The sequence below is a fragment of the Lepidochelys kempii genome, chromosome 24 (genome assembly GCF_965140265.1).
Source record: "Lepidochelys kempii isolate rLepKem1 chromosome 24, rLepKem1.hap2, whole genome shotgun sequence".
NCBI classification, from domain to species: Eukaryota; Metazoa; Chordata; order Testudines; family Cheloniidae; genus Lepidochelys; species Lepidochelys kempii.
This window is the reverse complement of record NC_133279.1, coordinates 8,414,623-8,432,214: the sequence shown is the minus strand read 5'-3', so window position 1 is coordinate 8,432,214 and position 17,592 is coordinate 8,414,623. Positions and strand designations below refer to the sequence as shown.

The 17,592-nt window shown below is 43.1% G+C and overlaps 1 protein-coding gene across 10 annotated transcripts in view; it reads left to right on the top strand.

Annotated features, from left to right (window-relative positions):
- Positions 1-17,592, top strand: part of POGZ (pogo transposable element derived with ZNF domain) — a 60,228-nt gene that overhangs the window by 34,314 nt on the left and 8,322 nt on the right. For 5 of the 10 annotated variants that reach the window (XM_073322694.1, XM_073322688.1, XM_073322685.1 and 2 more), the window contains 12 exons: positions 2,900-3,008; positions 3,562-3,855; positions 4,722-4,922; positions 5,770-5,879; positions 6,314-6,648; positions 8,505-8,659; positions 12,544-12,644; positions 13,671-13,826; positions 15,237-15,371; positions 15,683-15,855; positions 16,489-16,629; positions 17,455-17,514. In XM_073322694.1, coding sequence (XP_073178795.1) covers positions 2,900-3,008; positions 3,562-3,855; positions 4,722-4,922; positions 5,770-5,879; positions 6,314-6,648; positions 8,505-8,659; positions 12,544-12,644; positions 13,671-13,826; positions 15,237-15,371; positions 15,683-15,855; positions 16,489-16,629; positions 17,455-17,514 — 1,970 coding nt within the window. The remainder of the gene's footprint in view (positions 1-2,899; positions 3,009-3,561; positions 3,856-4,721; positions 4,923-5,769; positions 5,880-6,313; positions 6,649-8,504; positions 8,660-12,543; positions 12,645-13,670; positions 13,827-15,236; positions 15,372-15,682; positions 15,856-16,488; positions 16,630-17,454; positions 17,515-17,592) is intronic. The other 5 variants (XM_073322695.1, XM_073322689.1, XM_073322686.1 and 2 more) reach the window with 3 other exon arrangements.

Sequence of the window (17,592 nt, the reverse complement as noted above, 5' to 3'; positions counted from 1 at the left end):
AGATTTCACCAAACATGCAGGTAAATAATTATTATTAATTAAATATGGTTCATTCCATTTTTTGCTCACTATATTTTCTCCTTAGTTGGACATATTTATTATTTCTTGAATTGCTGTTTTCGTATGTTTCCTGAAATTGTGATTTACTAGGCCAGAAAAGGCCAGAAATACCATATTTACTCTAATTCAGTTTGTTGTAAAACACAGACCCCAAGCAGTATTTATGGTATGTTTTATACATCACTTAGCATTTGTTTTTCCTTTTGTATTTGAGCAGAATAATAATTAAACATTTATATATATAGTTGCTCTGAATAAAATAAAATAATTCTTATTTGTTTTTTAGAGAAGTCATGGAGAAAAGGACTTTGGATGTAAGCAAACTATTGATGACTTGTTCACAGCATCTGGGGAAACCCCAAAGTGAAAGACCCCCAGTTTTGATACTTTTCTGCAGCAATTACTCTGTGATGGAGCAGTGTCCAAAGAAAATATAGACAAACTAATTCTCAGTTTTATTAGTGATATGCTGACTCTGTCAACTGTTGAAGGGTGTGGCTTTCACACTATTTATTGGAATTATTCCCAAGGCTGCTGTCAAGTGAACTGAAAAAATAAAGATTAAACTACTGGGACAATACAGCTTGGTTCTTGAAAGCATAAAAAACAAATTGGCATCTCTACGTTATGTTTGCACGACTGGAGATGTGTGGACACATCAGGCAAGAAGCTACGTGGGTATTACCTGTCACTGGATTGACTACTAATCCAACAAGAGTCCGCAGTCTTAGGCTTCCATCACTTTTTTGGAACACAAGACAATAAGATCACTTCTCTGTTGGCTCAGATCCACTCACAGTTTGATCTGGATTCAATAAAAATAACACTTGACAAAGATAGTGTTAGCAATTTTGTTAAAGCCTTCAAGCTGTTTTCAGGACCTGGAGTGTTGGAGGATGATGCTGATAAGGAAGTGGAGGAGGATGCTAGTAAACAAGTGGACACCCCACGTTCTGATAGATGTAGCCATGTGAGTATTGATGAAGTTTTGACAAGCGATACTGCTGACTGTTCATGTATATTTTACCACCACATATTTTGCCACTACATATGACTGTTTTTCGTACACTCTGAACTTGGTAGCAACTACTGATGCTTCTAGGGCTCTTGCCAAGAACTCTCAATACAAGCGTCTCTTCAGAAGTGTAGTGGCTAAGTGCTCTATCTTAAGCAACACTGCATACCAGAGTTCTGAGAGTGTGAATGACACACTTGGAAAAACAATCCGCAAACCTACCTCTAAGCAATGGAATTCAGAGTTTAGTAGCTTTCACCGTATTTACAACATGCCTGATAGAGTTAATATTGTGATGGAGCATATCCCACTGTCAAAATTCTCCAACACAGCTGGAATATCTAAGTGAGTTGCTGGAGGTGATGTCCACGGTTGCCACTGGACTTGGTAGATAATGTGAAGGAAGGCCATAGAAAAGCTTTGGATGTATTTTGACGTTTGATGCAGCTGTGAGTAACAAAAGTGCAAAGTCATTTGTTGCTGTTCCAGTGCCACGCCGATTTTATTTTAAAGTTGCATTGGCTGTGATTCAGATTGAGAGAAAAATTGCAGAGGAAGTTCTTTTTACATAATCTGGTTTGTTGTGACAGCCTACCAAAGCCTACAGATCAAGCAATAACATCCAAAGATGCCACTAATTTCTACTGCTTTGATGATCAGGGGGCATCTGACTCCCACTTAAGAATTGTTGGTATACAACTCCACAGTGATCCATCTCATGAATTTGATCAACTGAAAAAACATCCAGTAGTTGTTAAACTTTTTATCAAATTTAATACTACCCTGCCAATCATGTTCCAGTGGAAAGATTATTCAGTAGCGCTGGACAAATCCTTTTGCCAAGAAGGAACTGTCTTCAGGATGATACATTCAAGATTCTACTGTTGTTGAAGAAAATGCCCATTTAATCGAATGAGCTGCTGTTTGTAAATAACATATAAATGATATAATGGAAAGGAAATTTATTTACGTTTTAAGTGATTTTTTTCATTGTTGTTCCATCTCTTTTGTATATATAAATAAAATTTAATCGTTGCTCTTTTTCTTTCTCTTCTACTATGTGCTTATGTTATTTAGGTGGTAGTTCATCTATTGGCCAGGAAATACAGGCATGAAAGTACTTGCACTTGTATTTTTTACCTATAAATGCATAAGTATTATTTCCACAATATATTTGTACTTCTAAGTACTTCTGTAATGATATACTTGTCACTTATATTAAAGTCCTTTTTATCAGTACTTATGGCAACACAAGGGGATGGTGCTGGTCCTTTGACTGGTACAGAGGAGCCTGGGCTCTTGGATCGTCAGTTCTGTTCGTTAGTTTTATTTTAGTAACAAACAAATACCTGTGGAAAACAGAGAATAAAAATGCTTGGAAGACTAACCTGCCTTGGCTAATACTTATCAGTTTGTCACTCTGATCACTTCATATGACTTACTCTGACTAGTGCTGTCAATATGAAAATTCTTCATTTACCTTTACTTTTTTGAGGTGGGTGGGAGGGGGTTGGGGTTAGAGGATCTTTTTGAGCAGATTTCTACTGGAAGAGAAATTGGATTTATTACTTTGCAGAAATAGGGTCCAATCTAATGCCAACTGAAATCGATGCAGACTCATACTGACCAAATACTGGTTCTGCTGTGATTGCTGAATTTGTCTCTTCCACTCCTAAACATACCTAGCAAACCTCAAAGAAGTAATTTGGGAAGACCATTCAGGCACTAACTGCACATTGTGATTGGTAAACTGCACACGGATTATCTCTGTTTTTGGTTTGTTGGAATAAATATGTTAAAGATAATTTTGCCTCTTAAATGCAGGGATTTCCAGTAAGGAATGTCCGGCCTGTACAAAACACAATGAATCAGGTTGGAATTGTTCTGAACGTACAGCAAGGCCAAACAGTTAGACCCATTACCCTAGTCCCAGGTAAGCAGTGTATCCACTGAAACAGACTAAATGGGCATGTGGTAGAAATCTGTTGTTTAGCGTTTATCCAACTAAAGGAACATAAACTAAAAATATTATATCTTGAAATTTGTTTCCTTATCTGTGTTGCCAGTAGCCCTTGAAGAGTGGGATTTTTCTTAGGGACCTAAACCCCTCGTCCTTCAAACACTTTCCTACTCTGAGTAGTCTCACTCGCAGCAGTAAAGCTAAGCACATATGTAAGAGTTTTCAGGATTGGGGTCTGTATGACTAGGAGTATGAGTCCCACTGAAAACTGTGGTACTTTGGAAAATCCTACCCAAAATTATTAAAAAGGGAAGAATTTGAACATGTAATTTGCACTGTCTGTTTCCTTTTGCATTTCACTCATCTTGGAAAGTGAAACTATTTTCAAAGGTGCTGAGCATTCATAACCTCCAGCGAAGTTAGTGGGAGTTGAGAGGGCTCAATGCTACTGGGAAACAAGCAGTTAGATATCTGACACATCAAGTGGGAGCATCGGATCTAACCAGGTTTTCTGTTCTTTTTGAAGCCCCAGGTACCCAGTTTGTTAAACCAACCGTTGGAGTTCCTCAGGTTTTCTCTCAAATGGCCCAGGTGAGACCAGGTACAACCATGCCGGTGCGACCCACTACCAACACTTTCACTACGGTCATTCCGGCCACGCTTACCATCAGGAGCACTGTACCACAGTCCCAGTCACAACAGCAAAGTAAGTCCACTCCCAGCACCTCCACAACTCCTACTTCAACGCAGCCAACAACACTTGGACAGTTAACTGTGCAGCAGCCAGGGCAATCCAGTCAAGCTACTAACCCTAAATTAGGTAAGACCTCCCATGGGAAAGCAGTGGGATTCAAGTGTTTATAATTTGATCTTCAGATATGTGGCCTAGTGGCTAGAGTATGGGAGAGGGAGTCCTGGGTTCTATTCCTGACTCTGTCACTGACACATTGTGTAACTATGGGCAAGTCACTTAACTGCTCTGTGCCTCAGTTTACCCATCTGTAAAATGGGGATAATCCTTCCATATATCCCAGATGGGTATGAGAATTAACTAATTTGTGTTTATAAAATGTTTTGAGATACTCAGATGAAAGACCCTAAGAAATGCTTATTTGTGTGTTTTGAAAGATTATATATGAAGCTGTTCTTAAGATTAAGAAGGGCACAGTGGAAATTAGTCATTCCTTTTATATGATGTCCAATATTACAATAATGATGCATTGTTCAAAAATAATGGTAAACAACTTTTAGAACAAATAAAAGTACTGCTTCATTCAGCAAGTGGTCCGGACAATGTAATTACATTTAGGAGGTCAGAGTCAAATACTACAGCAAGATTCAGAAAAGGGGTGTGGATAATTTTTGACAATCAATAACATGTATAGTTATTCACAGGACAAATCTCATGTTTCATGGTGTAAGCTGATAGCTGGAGGGGGTCAGAAGAGTGTTGTCCTCCCCTAACCCTTCCTGTACAACTCTGATGAATCAGGTATTGATCACGGTCAGAGTCAGGATACCAGAACTGATGGTCTTATGTGGTACAGTAAATGATGGGGGACATGTTCGACCCATGGTCTGATCGGATATATCAGGATGTAGGACATGAGAGATGAGAGGTCTTGCCTGGTATATCAAATCCTGTGTTCCTAAATTTTTTTTCTCCATTGTCCCTTCTGTTGGCAGTGAGTATTGCAAGCTTTGTGACTGTGAAGAGACCTGGAGTAACTGGAGAGAACAGCAATGAGGTTGCTAAGCTGGTGAACACACTGAATACCATTCCTTCATTAGGCCAGAGCCCTGGTCCACTTGTGGTTTCTAATAGCAGCCCTGCACATGGTTCCCAGCGATCCAGTGTTTCAGAGTCGTCGTCGTCATCGCTGAAAGGTACGGTCTGTGGTAGCCTAGATTCTGCTGAAAGCACAGACTTCTAAAGATGTTCCTAACACTCAATTTCTGAAGCAGAAAACGGTAACTAAGCATGTTATCTAGATTGCATATAAAAGGGGAAACAGACCTGTTAAACAGCTATACAGTTGAATTTCATGTCTTCATTGCTCTAAAGTTTTTCCTAGTGAGTGTCCTATATTTATCATGTGAGTTCCTGACTACTCCTTGTATTTATTACTGTGTATTCAGTGTTATGGATGCCCATGCTACCATTGTTAGAATTACTATTTACACATCACCATGGGCATACAGAGCTCTTTACAGACATGTAAGAGGGTAGCTTCTGTGCTACTTCTCCTGCACAGAAGGCACATCTCAGTGGGAGTGAGGCAAAAGATGGCTTTAAGCCAACTTTTGTGCCATCCAGATTCTGGACTTCTGCCCATGTTTGGAGGTGAGAACAAGGAGTTTGAACTTGATGTGGATGGGGGCAGGAAGTCAGTGAAAGGATACAAGGAGAGTGGAGTGTGATTGGAGTAGTGGGAGAAGATGATTTTAGCTGCAAGATGTTTATCAGAAAATTCTTAGGACATCAGTGACTGTGTTCTGAGGAGTGATGAGTGTGCAGTGTATCTCATATGAGTGGTCATAAATCTGCACATTTTCATACCTCTCCTCTCAAGTCCTGTTAGCAATTAACGTTATTACTCTTGAAATGAATCACTTTCAATAGGGCCAGAACTTAGATCCAAGTTTTTATTGAAATGTAGGGGTAGTATCAGATTCCAGATCTGGTTTATCCAGTTTTTTATTATTGTTGTTATTATTGTTATTGTTATTACAGTCAGCTCTTCTCCTGTCCCCACATTTGATTTACAAGATGGTGGCCGGAAAGTCTGCCCAAGATGCAATGCCCAATTTCGAGTGACTGAGGCTTTAAGAGGACATATGTGTGTAAGTAACCATGCTGAGATGAAGAATTCATTAGTCAGTACTGTTGATTGTATACGGCAATACTGAAGAACAGTGTTCTCCCCACGGAAGAGGCTTGGGTAGGACAATCTGATGGGGGAATGGAAAATCTACCGCAGGATCTTTAATAACTCCAAGCAGGCAGGACCTAGTTTTATATCTTGTTAAAAAGGACTATTCCTCCAGTAGCACTGCCCCTTCCTATCAATGGTCTCACTCAGCTGTACCGACTTGGAGGGAAGAGCATCCACCTCACTGCTTCCTGAAGGTTGCTGTGGTGGGCTCCCAGCTCTCATGAGACCCCGCCTGCTTAGCGTGTGCGAGCCAATGAGGTCACAGCCCACACTGTATGTGTAGTGATATAGTTACTGTTATGTACAATCTAATCATTAGTGTGGCTTTTCTTTTTCCTGAAGTACTGCTGCCCTGAAATGGTTGAATTCCTCAAGAAAGGAAAATCTCTGGAACCTGAACCAAATATTCAGCCTACAAAGCCTCCATCTCCAGAAAAAACTGCAACTGTTGCTTCACCACCCTCCTCCACACCTATCCCTGCATTGTCTCCACCCGCTAAAGCTCCAGAGCAAAGTGAAAATGCAGGTGATTCATCCCAGAGCAAACTCATCATGTTGGTAGATGATTTCTACTATGGCAGGGATGGCGGCAAAGTGACTCAGCTTTTGAACTTCCCCAAGGTTCCAACATCCTTCCGGTGTCCACACTGCACCAAGAGGCTAAAGAACAACATACGGTAAGAGGAATGCCACATGCCCCTATAACAATACCTCGCAGTTCTTGAATCTGCACGTCTCAAAGTGAGTTACTATGTCAATCAATTAAGTTCCAAAGCCCCCCTTATAGGGTAGGTAAGTCACAAACAGAGGCATGGAGAGGTGAAGTGATTTGCCCATGATCACACAATGAGTCAGTGGCAGAGCTGGGAACTGAACCCAGAATTCTTTTGGATAGAACAGGGTTCCCAAACTTTTTTCCTTGAGGCCCTCCTGCAGCTGCAATAGGCACTGCAGCCGACTATTAGCACTTCTTGCTGCTTTCCAGGAGGTGGCACCTGGGGTTGGAGGTATGACTTGAGCTGTTCAGGGGCAGCTGAACCTTTAAATTATGCCCTCCCCGCTATCAGTGTATACAGTTTGATAGTGCTCCCTCCCCTCAAGGTGATCAAATGGGAAATCAGGCAAGGGGCTGTTTAGCATGTAGCATGACTGCCACACGTCTGTCAGGGAGAGGGCACCATGGAGCGTGCGCGGCCCCTTGCCTCAGCAGGGAGCAGGGCCAGCAAAAGAGTGAAGGGGCCAGGCAGGTGCCACAGCTAGCCCCCACTGACACCCTCCACCTCTGCAGACCACTGAGTGCCTTGAGCTTGTCACGTGGCAGCCTTGCCCCAGTCACCCGCCCAGCACCCTTGTGTGCTTCACAGGCAGCCCCTGTCCGGGAACAAGAGAGAGGTTCGGGGGCCCCCAATGCTGGGCAAAGGCAGGCACTCGGGTTGGGCCCGGCCATTATCTGTGATGGTCATTGTCCAGGAGGAAACAGAGCAGCACTGCTGTGCTCTGGTTATTGGGGGAGCCGTGGAGCTGATACTCCAGGAGGCCAGATAGCCATGGATTGTGGGGGTGCAGTGGCTTGGAGCAGGAACAGCCACGAACCCACCAGCCACCCTGGGAGCTGCCACCTCTCAGGGCCAGCCCCTTCTCTCCTGTCGCACAGCGGCTCCACATCGCCCTCTGTGGGTGCTGAGCTCCTCCGGCACTGAGCAGGGGCCATCACTAGCTGCCACTTCGTCACTGTCTGCTTCACAAACTCCAGTGTCCTCTCCAAACTCCACCCATGGCTGTGCCTGTAGAGCACCCAGGACTGTATGGTGGCCAGTAGACCACCCAGGACTGTCTGGTGGGCCACGGCCCACAGTTTGGGAACCTCTGGGCTAGAATAATGGAATCCTGAGTCCTAATAGAACTTTTAACACCTGTAATTTCTGATTAACTAACCGCTAGTCCAGTCCCTAGAACCCATGATAGAGTATTCTCCACTGCTTTATCCAGTTGAGTTTGAACATGAGAGCTGAAGAGAAGAGGTAATTTCCTGTTTGTGGAACAGATTGTACAATGCATAAGAATCCTCTCTAGTATCTTATTGCTACAATAGTCAGTATTAAAATTTGACTTTGAGCTAATATGCTTTATCATGGCAGATGGAGAATTTTAGTTGTTATCCTCTTGATGCTGCTCCTTCAGTGGGCAGTTAGAGAGCAGAGTCAGATGTATCCTGCTATCCAGGGGCTGAATAAGCTGCTGTTGAAGCATCTCTGGGCCACAGAGTGAGGAACGTCATGTCCATCTCTTTGATGGAGGAGAGTTGCCGTCATGTCAGGCCTGGTTTTAGTAGGGTTAGTGAGAAGAGAGTATCTTAATGCTATGCCAAAAATGCAGTTACTTTATTAGCTATTTGAAAATAAATGTTTTTGCTACTAGTGAAAGCAATGCCAAAATAACCAATGTAAAAGTGTCTGGTTCACACCATTTCCAGGGTTGATATGGATGCGAATGTTTTTGTATTTATGTTCACATACACTCTGCTCTCCTTCAGGTTTATGAATCATATGAAACACCATGTTGAACTAGATCAGCAGAATGGGGAGGTAGATGTCCATACTATCTGCCAGCACTGTTACAGGCAGTTCTCCACCCCCTTCCAGCTGCAGTGCCACCTAGAGAATGTTCACAGTCCCTATGAATCAACCAGTAAGTGGTGGTAGCAGGGGGGTTGTTTGTTTATTTCAGGATTTCAGTGTAAGTCTCTGGAGAAAGAGGTCTATCCATCCTGGGACCATGCCATCATGATGCAGGGTGTGATGTGGGGTTACATGGAATTACATTTTCTTGCATGCCTGCAAAAGTTCAAACCAAACTGTAGTATTAGTCCAAAGTGATTTCATTGTCAAGGATATTTTAAAGATCCAAACCAATCATAATCAGATAATGTTTAGGTTCTGATATGAACCTCCTAAAGGAATGAAATTCTGAGCTAAGGTAACTCCATGGAGCTTTTATTGGGGCTTGTTGTTTATTCTTTTAAACAATAAAATTAATCTAGTGCAGGTGAAAGCAGACTGAAGTCCTCAGTTTATACACATAAGATGTGTTTCCCCACACCATGCCCACCAGTGCCACCTTGTGGGATGAGAAAGTTCAGGTACTATGCCTTACTCAATCTCTTGTAACTTTTCAACTGTCTTAAAACGTGATGACTAGTCATTGTTTATACCTTTCTTTGGACAGTGGTAGTCATTCTACATCTTGCATGCATTTTGCGGTTAGTATATTGCTAAAATATCTGTCACAGCAATTTCAAAACTGCCAAATGTTATGCTTAGTAAAATTCCACTCCTTAAAGTTAGCTTTATTTTATCTGCAAAGCATGATGGGACTGTTGTTTCCACACAAGTCTTAGGTTCTTTCTTTGGCCTGTTCTAAATGTCAACAGGACACTTTTCAGAGTAGCAACCATGTTAGTCTGTATCCGCAAAAAGAAAATGGACACTTGTCCATTAGAAGCTTAGAATCATAGAAGATTAGGGTTGGAAGAGACCTCAGGAGGTCACCTAGTCCAAAACCCTGCTCAAAGCAGGACCAACACCAACTAAATCATCCCAGCCAGGGCTTTGTCAAGCCAGCCATTAAAAATCTCTGTGGATGGAGATTCTACCACTGCCCTAGGTAACCCAGTCCAGTGCTTCACCACCCTCCTAGAGAAAGAGTTTTTCCTAATATGCAACCTAGACCTCCCCCACTGCAACTTGAAACCATTGCTCCTTGTTCTGTCATCTGCCACCACATAGAACAGCCTAGCTCCATCCTCTTTGGAACCCCCTTCTGGTAGTTGAAGGCTGCTATAAAATCCCCCCTCACTCTTCTGTTCTGCAGACTAAATAAGCCCAGTTCCTTTAGCCTCTCCTCATAAATCATGTGCCCCAGCCCCATAATCATTTTCATTGCCCTCTGCTGGACCCTCCAATTTGTTCACATTCTTTCTGTAGTGGGGGAATCAAAACTGGGCACAGTACTCCGGATGTGGCCTCACCTGTGCCGAAAAGAGGGGAATAATCACTTCCCTCGACCTGCTGGCAATGCTTCTACTAATGCAGCCCAATGTGCCGCTAGCCTTCTTGGCAACAAGGCAAACTGTTGACTCATATCCAGCTTTTCGTCCACTGTAATCCCCAGGTCCTTTTTTGCAGAACTGCCGCTTAGCCAATCAGTCCCCAGTCTATAGCAGTACCTGGGATTCTTCCGTCCTAAGTGCAGGACTCTGCACTTTTTCTTGTTGAACCTCATCAGATTTCTTATAGCCCAATCCTCCAATTTATGTAGGTCACTCTGGACCCTATCCCTACCCTTCAGCTTATGTACATCTCCCCGCAGCTTAGTGTCATCCGCAAACTTGCTGAGGGTGCGATCTATCCCATCATCCAGATCATTAATGAAGATATTGAACAAAACCTGCCCCAGGACAGACCTCTGGGACACGCCGCTTGATACCGGCTGCCAACTAGACATTGAGCCATTGATCTCTACCTGTTGAGCCCGATGATCTAGCCAGCTTTCTATTCACCTTATAGTCCATTCATCCAATCCATACTTTTTAACTTGCTGGCAAGAATACTGTGGGAGACTGTATCAAAAGCTTTGCTAAAGTGAAGATATATCACATCCACCGCTTTCCTCATAGCCACAAAGCCAGTTATCTCATCATAGAAGGCAATCGGGTTGGTCAGGCATGACTTTCCTTTGGTGAATCCATGTTGACTATTCCTGATCACCTTCCTCTCCTCCAAGTGGTTCAAAATGGATTCCTTGTGGACTTGCTCCATGATTTTTCCAGGGACTGAGGTGAGGCTGACTGATCTGTAGTTCCCCAGATTCTCCTTCTTCCTTTTTTTTTAAAGATGGGCACTATATTTGCCTTTTTCCAGTCATCCAGGACCTCCCCCAGTCGCCACGAGTTTTCAGAGATAATGGCCAATGGCTCTGCAGTCACATCAGCCAACTCCCTCAGCACCCTTGGATGCATTGCATCCAGTTCCATGGACTTGTGCATGTCCAGCTTTTCTAAATAGTCCTTAACCTGTTCTTTCACCACTGAGGGCTGCTCACCTCCTCCCCATACTGTGCTGCTCAATGCAGCCGTCTGGGAGCTGACCTTGTCTGTGAAGACCGAGGCAAAAAAAGCATTGAATACTTCAGCCTTTTCCACATCATCTGCCACTAGATTGCCTCCCCCATTCAGTAAGGGTCCCACACTTTCCCTGACTCCTTCTTGTTGCTAACATTCCTGTAGAAACCTTTCTTGTTACCCTTGATATCCCTTGCTAGCTGCCACTCCAACTGCATGCTTGAGCAATATTTTTATACTCCTCCCTAGTCATCTGTCCAAATTTCCACTTCTTGTAAGCTTCCTTTTTGTTTTTAAGCTCAATGAAGATTTCTCTGTTAAGCCAAGCTGGTCGTCTGCCATATTTGCTATTCTTTCTGCACATCAGGATGGCTTGTTTCTGCGCCCTCAGTAAGGCTTCTTTAAAATACAGCCAGCTCTCCTGGACTCCTTTTCCCTCATATTAACCTTCCAGGGGATCCCTGAGGGAGTCAAAGTATGCTTTTCTGAAGTCCAAAGTATGTATTATGCTACTCTCCTTTCTTCCTTTTGTCAGGATCCTGAACTCGACCATCTCATGGTCAGGGCTGCCCAGATTGCCACCCAATTCTACTTCCCTTACCAATTCTTCCCTATTTGCAAGCAGCAGGTCAAGAGGAGCACGGCCCCTAGTTGGTTCCTCCAGCACTTGCACCAGGAAGTCCCCAGCACTCTCTAAAAACTGTGCGCTGCTCTATTGCTCTCCCAGCAGATGTTAGGGAGATTGAAGTCCCCCATGAGAAACCAGGGCCTGTGATCTGGAAACTACTGTTAGTTGTCTGAAGAAAGCCTCCTCTACCTCATTCTCCTGGTCTATAGCAGACGACCACCATGACATCACCCTTGTTGCTGTTGCTTCTAAACTTAACCCAAAGACTCTCAACAGACTTTTCTCCAGTTTCCTATTGGAAGCTCTGAGCAATCATACTGCTCCCTTACATACAGTGCAACTCCTCCACCTATTCTCTCCCACCAGTCCTTCCTAAACAGTTTATACCCATCCATGACAGTGCTCCAGTCATGTGAGTTACCCCACCAAGTCTCTGTTATTCCAAGCTTAGTTGTGACCTTCCAAATTCATTTCACATAGGGGTTACCAAATAGACTTCAGATAATGATAAACTAATCTGATCAAAAATGTACTTTTGGAAACAGTGCAGCATTGGCCTGGGCCAAAGGAAATGGAGCTTTTCCATGTTCTTTGATGACTCAGTTTTACTCCTTGCTCAGTTGGTTTTGGTGATGCCTTCCAGAAGATGCTGAGAGTAGATATAGATAGATATATTTAAATCACATGCCCCAGATCCAAGAGGTGAGAACAAGTAATATTTTGCTTCCTTCAAAGGGATTATATTATCTGATTTCAAAGTCCTTCACTGCAACCTTTGTGTTGTGTGGGTTTTAACTGTTACTTTGCTTTTCCTTCCTGTTACAGCGAAGTGCAAGATTTGTGAATGGGCATTTGAGAGTGAACCAATGTTCTTGCAGCATATGAAGGATACCCACAAGCCTGGAGAAATGCCCTACGTTTGTCAGGTATTACACACATTTTAAACTCTGTGCTTTAGACTGTTTCTGTGAAGTCCAGGAGGAGGTCTGGAACTTTCCAGCAAAGCATTTAAGTAGGTGATTAGTCCCACTGGAGTCAGTGCTGAGGGAGCAGACACTAGTAGTTTGCATTGAGGGCCTGGAGATGGGTGCCTTTTCAGGAAAGAGAAGCTGTCACTCTAGAGGAGGAGATAAGGCTCTGTCACTCACTCACTACATCCCTAGTTGCTGTCTAACCCTGAGATCAGTGCTTGCATCCACTCTCAAGATGCTACCCTTCATAAATTGGCCCCACTGCTGCCTATCCAATGAGAAAAGGAGAAGAATAAGAAACTTCTAAAATGCAACTTCTTTCAGTGTGACATAGGGCCTGAGTGAATTGTTCTATCTGACATACTGTGACTTGCTTTTCAGTAACTACCTATTATTCCTGTTTGCACTGTTACTCCCTTTCTTCTTTTTAGATTGGATGGATAGTGTCATTAACTGCTAATTTTATAACCATCTGAAAGAACAGAATTCTCAGGAGAGATCTGTTCTCAGAACTATTAATTTTAAGAGTATGTAGTCTCTTCAAAAAAATCTAAGTAGCTTATTTTTATTCTTTATGGGTATCCCCCAGTAAACCCTGATGTTCCCCCCGACGCCCCAAGATATCTCTCTCTTCTTGTAGCCCTCTATTCTGAGTGATGAAGACTGCATAAGATTTACTTCCTTTCAGAGCTCATTACTCCTCAGGTGCTCAGGAACCATGATTATGGTTGCCATATAAGAATCTACCTAGATTGACCAGCCCCATTTTTACCTGATAGAGATCACTCACTGTTAGGTCTCACTTCCTGTTAGATCTCCCTTTCTGCTTACTTCAGATAAGTTCATTCAGTAACTTAAAGGGGGTGTAGGTTAGCAGCTGCTTAGATGCTTCAGTGAAAGTAACCATATACTACAGTGATAGATGTGATATAAATTCCTAGATTACTTCCATGTTAATTGTTTGCATTTGTCCTTCCCCAGGTCTGTCAGTATCGTTCGTCGCTTTACTCTGAAGTGGATAGCCATTTCCGAATGATCCATGAGGACACACGGCACCTGCTCTGTCCTTATTGCCTGAAAGTCTTTAAGAATGGCAATGCCTTCCAGCAGCATTTCATGAGGCACCAGGTAACCCAAGTACGGAGTTAGGTTTATATTCTTCGCAACGCTTTGGTTAAAATGTTTCACTTCTCACAGATTTCAGAGTAACAGCCGTGTTAGTCTGTATTCGCAAAAAGAAAAGGAGTACTTGTGGCACCTTAGAGACTAACCAATTTATTTGAGCATGAGCTTTCGTGAGCTACAGCTCACTTCATCGGATGCATACTGTGGAAACTGCAGAAGACATTATATACACAGAGACCATGAAACAATACCTCCTCCCACCCCACTCTCCTGCTGGTAATAGCTTGTCTAAAGTGATCACTCTCCTTACAATGTGTATGATAATCATGTTGCACACACACACAAACTCACTCTCCTGCTGGTAATAGCTTATCTATTACCAGCAGGAGAGTGGGGTGGGAGGAGGTATTGTTTCATGGTCTCTGTGTATATAATGTCTTCTGCAGTTTCCACAGTATGCATCCGATGAAGTGAGCTGTAGCTCACGAAAGCTCATGCTCAGATAAATTGGTTAGTCTCTAAGGTGCCACAAGTACTCCTTTTCACAGAGACTTCGTTGGGAATGGAGCACATGCTTAAAGCTGAATCGGGGCCTGAAACAGGCGATGTGCCCACTTCATCTCACACTCACACACACACACACACACACACACACACACACACACACACACACACACACACGCGCCTCTTACCTCAGCTATGATTAGCACAAATATCCTGTGTTTTCCGTGTTGGTATTTGTTTCCACTTCGTAATTAACAAAGATTGTTGGTGGGTGATATCAGCCCTTTATCCTTCTGGGTGAAAAGTTCAGATTCCAGAAAATAAATTCCATCCCACAGACCACGTTTTGTACAGCTGTTGGGAAGCTCTGTTTCCATATCTGTTGCCTAGAATGGTGACCTCTTTTAAGTGTGAGTAGTTCTAAGCGTACTTATAAATTATATAAAGTTAGTGCTTTTGGCAGGTAGCAGATTGACAACCCTGGAAGCCCTTAGTTTACCCACAGAACAGGTATAGGGTAGGCATTGGAAAGGCAAGCAGCTTCCATGTGCTACTCTGCCAGTGTGCCTCAGCCGTGACTTGGAGAAAACCCCCTCTAGGAGAAAGAGAAGAGTTCATTTTTCTTGACCCTGCAGTTCTTGGTGCCTCTGCTGATAAAGGGACCAATTGCTGGGGTGAAGGTGATTTTATGATGTGGACACGTTACCCACTGGAAATGGAACAAACACCACCAGTAGCTATTTTTAGTACAGCATTTTTAAATGGCACCTAAACTTGGCTGGACTTGAGGTCAAGGGAATAAAAGAAAGAGAAGCCATTGTTTTGGTTTCTTTAAATAAATAAAATAAACCACCCAAGAACCTTCCCTTTTTGCCTCCACTCTCCAAAATTAAAAATTCCTTTTTTATTTTGCTTTAGAAGAAGAGTGTTTATCACTGTAACAAGTGTCGGCTGCAATTCCTATTCGCCAAGGATAAAATTGAACACAAGCTGCAGCACCACAAAACTTTCCGAAAGCCGAAGCAGCTAGAAGGACTGAAACCTGGAACCAAGGTAAGGGATCCAAGCTAAACAGCAGCCCTTGCTCCTCCTCCTACATTTTCTCAGAAGTATATCAACAGTATCAATATGTACCTCCTAAAAATTCCAGCAGCATTTTTCTACCAGTTTTTAGTAGATGCCATAAAACAGGTGTTTGCAGAATGTGCATCACTTCAGATCTCCACCTGTTGGAACAGATTGATTCCACCTGCCATTCCATGTTAAGTTGAGCAGACCATTGCAAAACTGAGGAGCAGAGATCAGGAGTGGGGCAGCACGTGTCTTAAGATATGCAAAGCTGAGGTATCTATCATTTGCTGCAGGTTACAATTAGAGCATCTAGAGGACAGCCGCGGACAGTGCCAGTATCTTCGTCTGATGCGCCACAGGGCACCTTGCAGGAAGCCACTCCACTGACGACTTCTACGGACCCCCAGCCCATCTTCCTGTACCCACCTGTCCAGAGGAACATCCAGAAGAGAGCAGTCAAGAAAATGTCAGAACTTCTTGTTAAGTTTCAAACTAAAAGGTTGTTAAAGAAAATGCAGTCAGCTATGTTATGCCACCATTGATGGCAGTCTGCTCCTCGGCACTGTGCAGTTTCGGCTTGTCCACTGCCAGGAAGAACTATCATGCCAGGAGAAGCCAGCTTTCCACAAGACCAGGATTAAGTCAAATGATTTAAACAATTTTTTTTTTTTAAATTTTCTCTTTTGTGGGGTTTTCCCTGTAGAGAGCCCAGAGGAGCCTCCCTCTTTCTCTTCCCCCTCTCAGCCTGTCTCCCTTAGAGGTCCCACACTGCAGCCTTAATTTTTCTTGTTAGGGCAGTCCACTGTATTTGAGTACATGGCATAAGAGAGTGATTCCTTAACGAGGTGTCACAAATGGTGAAACTAAAGCCTAACGCTAAGACAATCTATGTAGCTAGGGCTGAAAGTATAGGTCAGAGGAGAGATTATTTTGACTGCAATTTTTTCTGGAAGTTTGCCTCTGTCAATGATAGTCTTCACTGTTTGCTGGTTAGCTTTGTCTTTTGTGTCTGCCAGCCTGACAGGGTTTGTAGTAACAGAAATTGTAACTCCACAAGGTACCTGTACAGCCACTGATGAGTGTCCCCTTTCATCTGCAGGAGTGTTCTGGGGAGGCAGACGTGCTTGGAGTGCAGCTTCGAAATCCCAGATTTCCCAAACCACTTTCCTACCTACGTCCACTGTTCGCTGTGTCGTTATAGCACTTGCTGCTCCAGAGCTTATGCCAACCATATGATCAAGTAGGTGTAAAAGGGCTCTCTAGAAAAGCAAACCTCTCTAATACACTGGAACTCCCTCCCCCTTAGATTGACATTCTCCTTTACTGGGGCATCAGTAAGTTCCAGTTCACTAGAAGTGGGTTATAGGGCATGTCATTTGTATCGATGGTACAATGGTTGGTAATGGGTTTCTTTATATACCTAAATGATTTGAGCGAACAGTTGAGGGCAAATGCTGGATGAGGATTAATCTCAGTGGATTTCAGTTCACATAAGGGACATGCACAGACACACGTACCCCGACTCCTTTTAATTTGTCAGCCACTTAGAAATACCCCGTCTAACTTTTGCAGCTGCTCTCCCCATTCAGAATCAGGATTTGGTGATCCTGCTCTAGACCATTGGGCCTAAAAACCTCTCCAAGTTCTTGAGCATCAGTGACTGTGACAAATAACATTACTAGGTGAGAACTGTCATTAACTGCCACCTGGTGAAAATAGCTGAGAGGTGTGGGTTTCAGAGCAGGGATATTGCTGTCTTGCTCCTAAAACAGGTTCAAGTATATAGTTCATTGAAAGATGTAGTTAATCGCACAAGCCTACAGATCCTGGAAAACAATGGATGGATGCAGCACAGTTGCCCCCAGAGCCAGGGTCAAGCAGTTTAATCAGGGATAGGAATCCCATTCCCCTGAAACCTTAATTGAAAGATAGGGAAACTTACAACAGAATGGTTCTATAATAGGATCAGGTTTCTCTGAATAAGTGTGCATGATTTTTTGTCTGGCCTAAATATGCAGAATAATCCTGAGCCTCTAGTAAATATGTTTGTTTTTTTATCTTACAGCAACCACGTTCCTCGGAAGAGTCCAAAATACTTGGCTTTGTTTAAAAACTATACTGCCTGGTAATGCCAAACTTGATTACATCTTATTTTAATTTTCTAACCATCTAAAGTGATTTATTTTCTGATCTTCTAACTCTG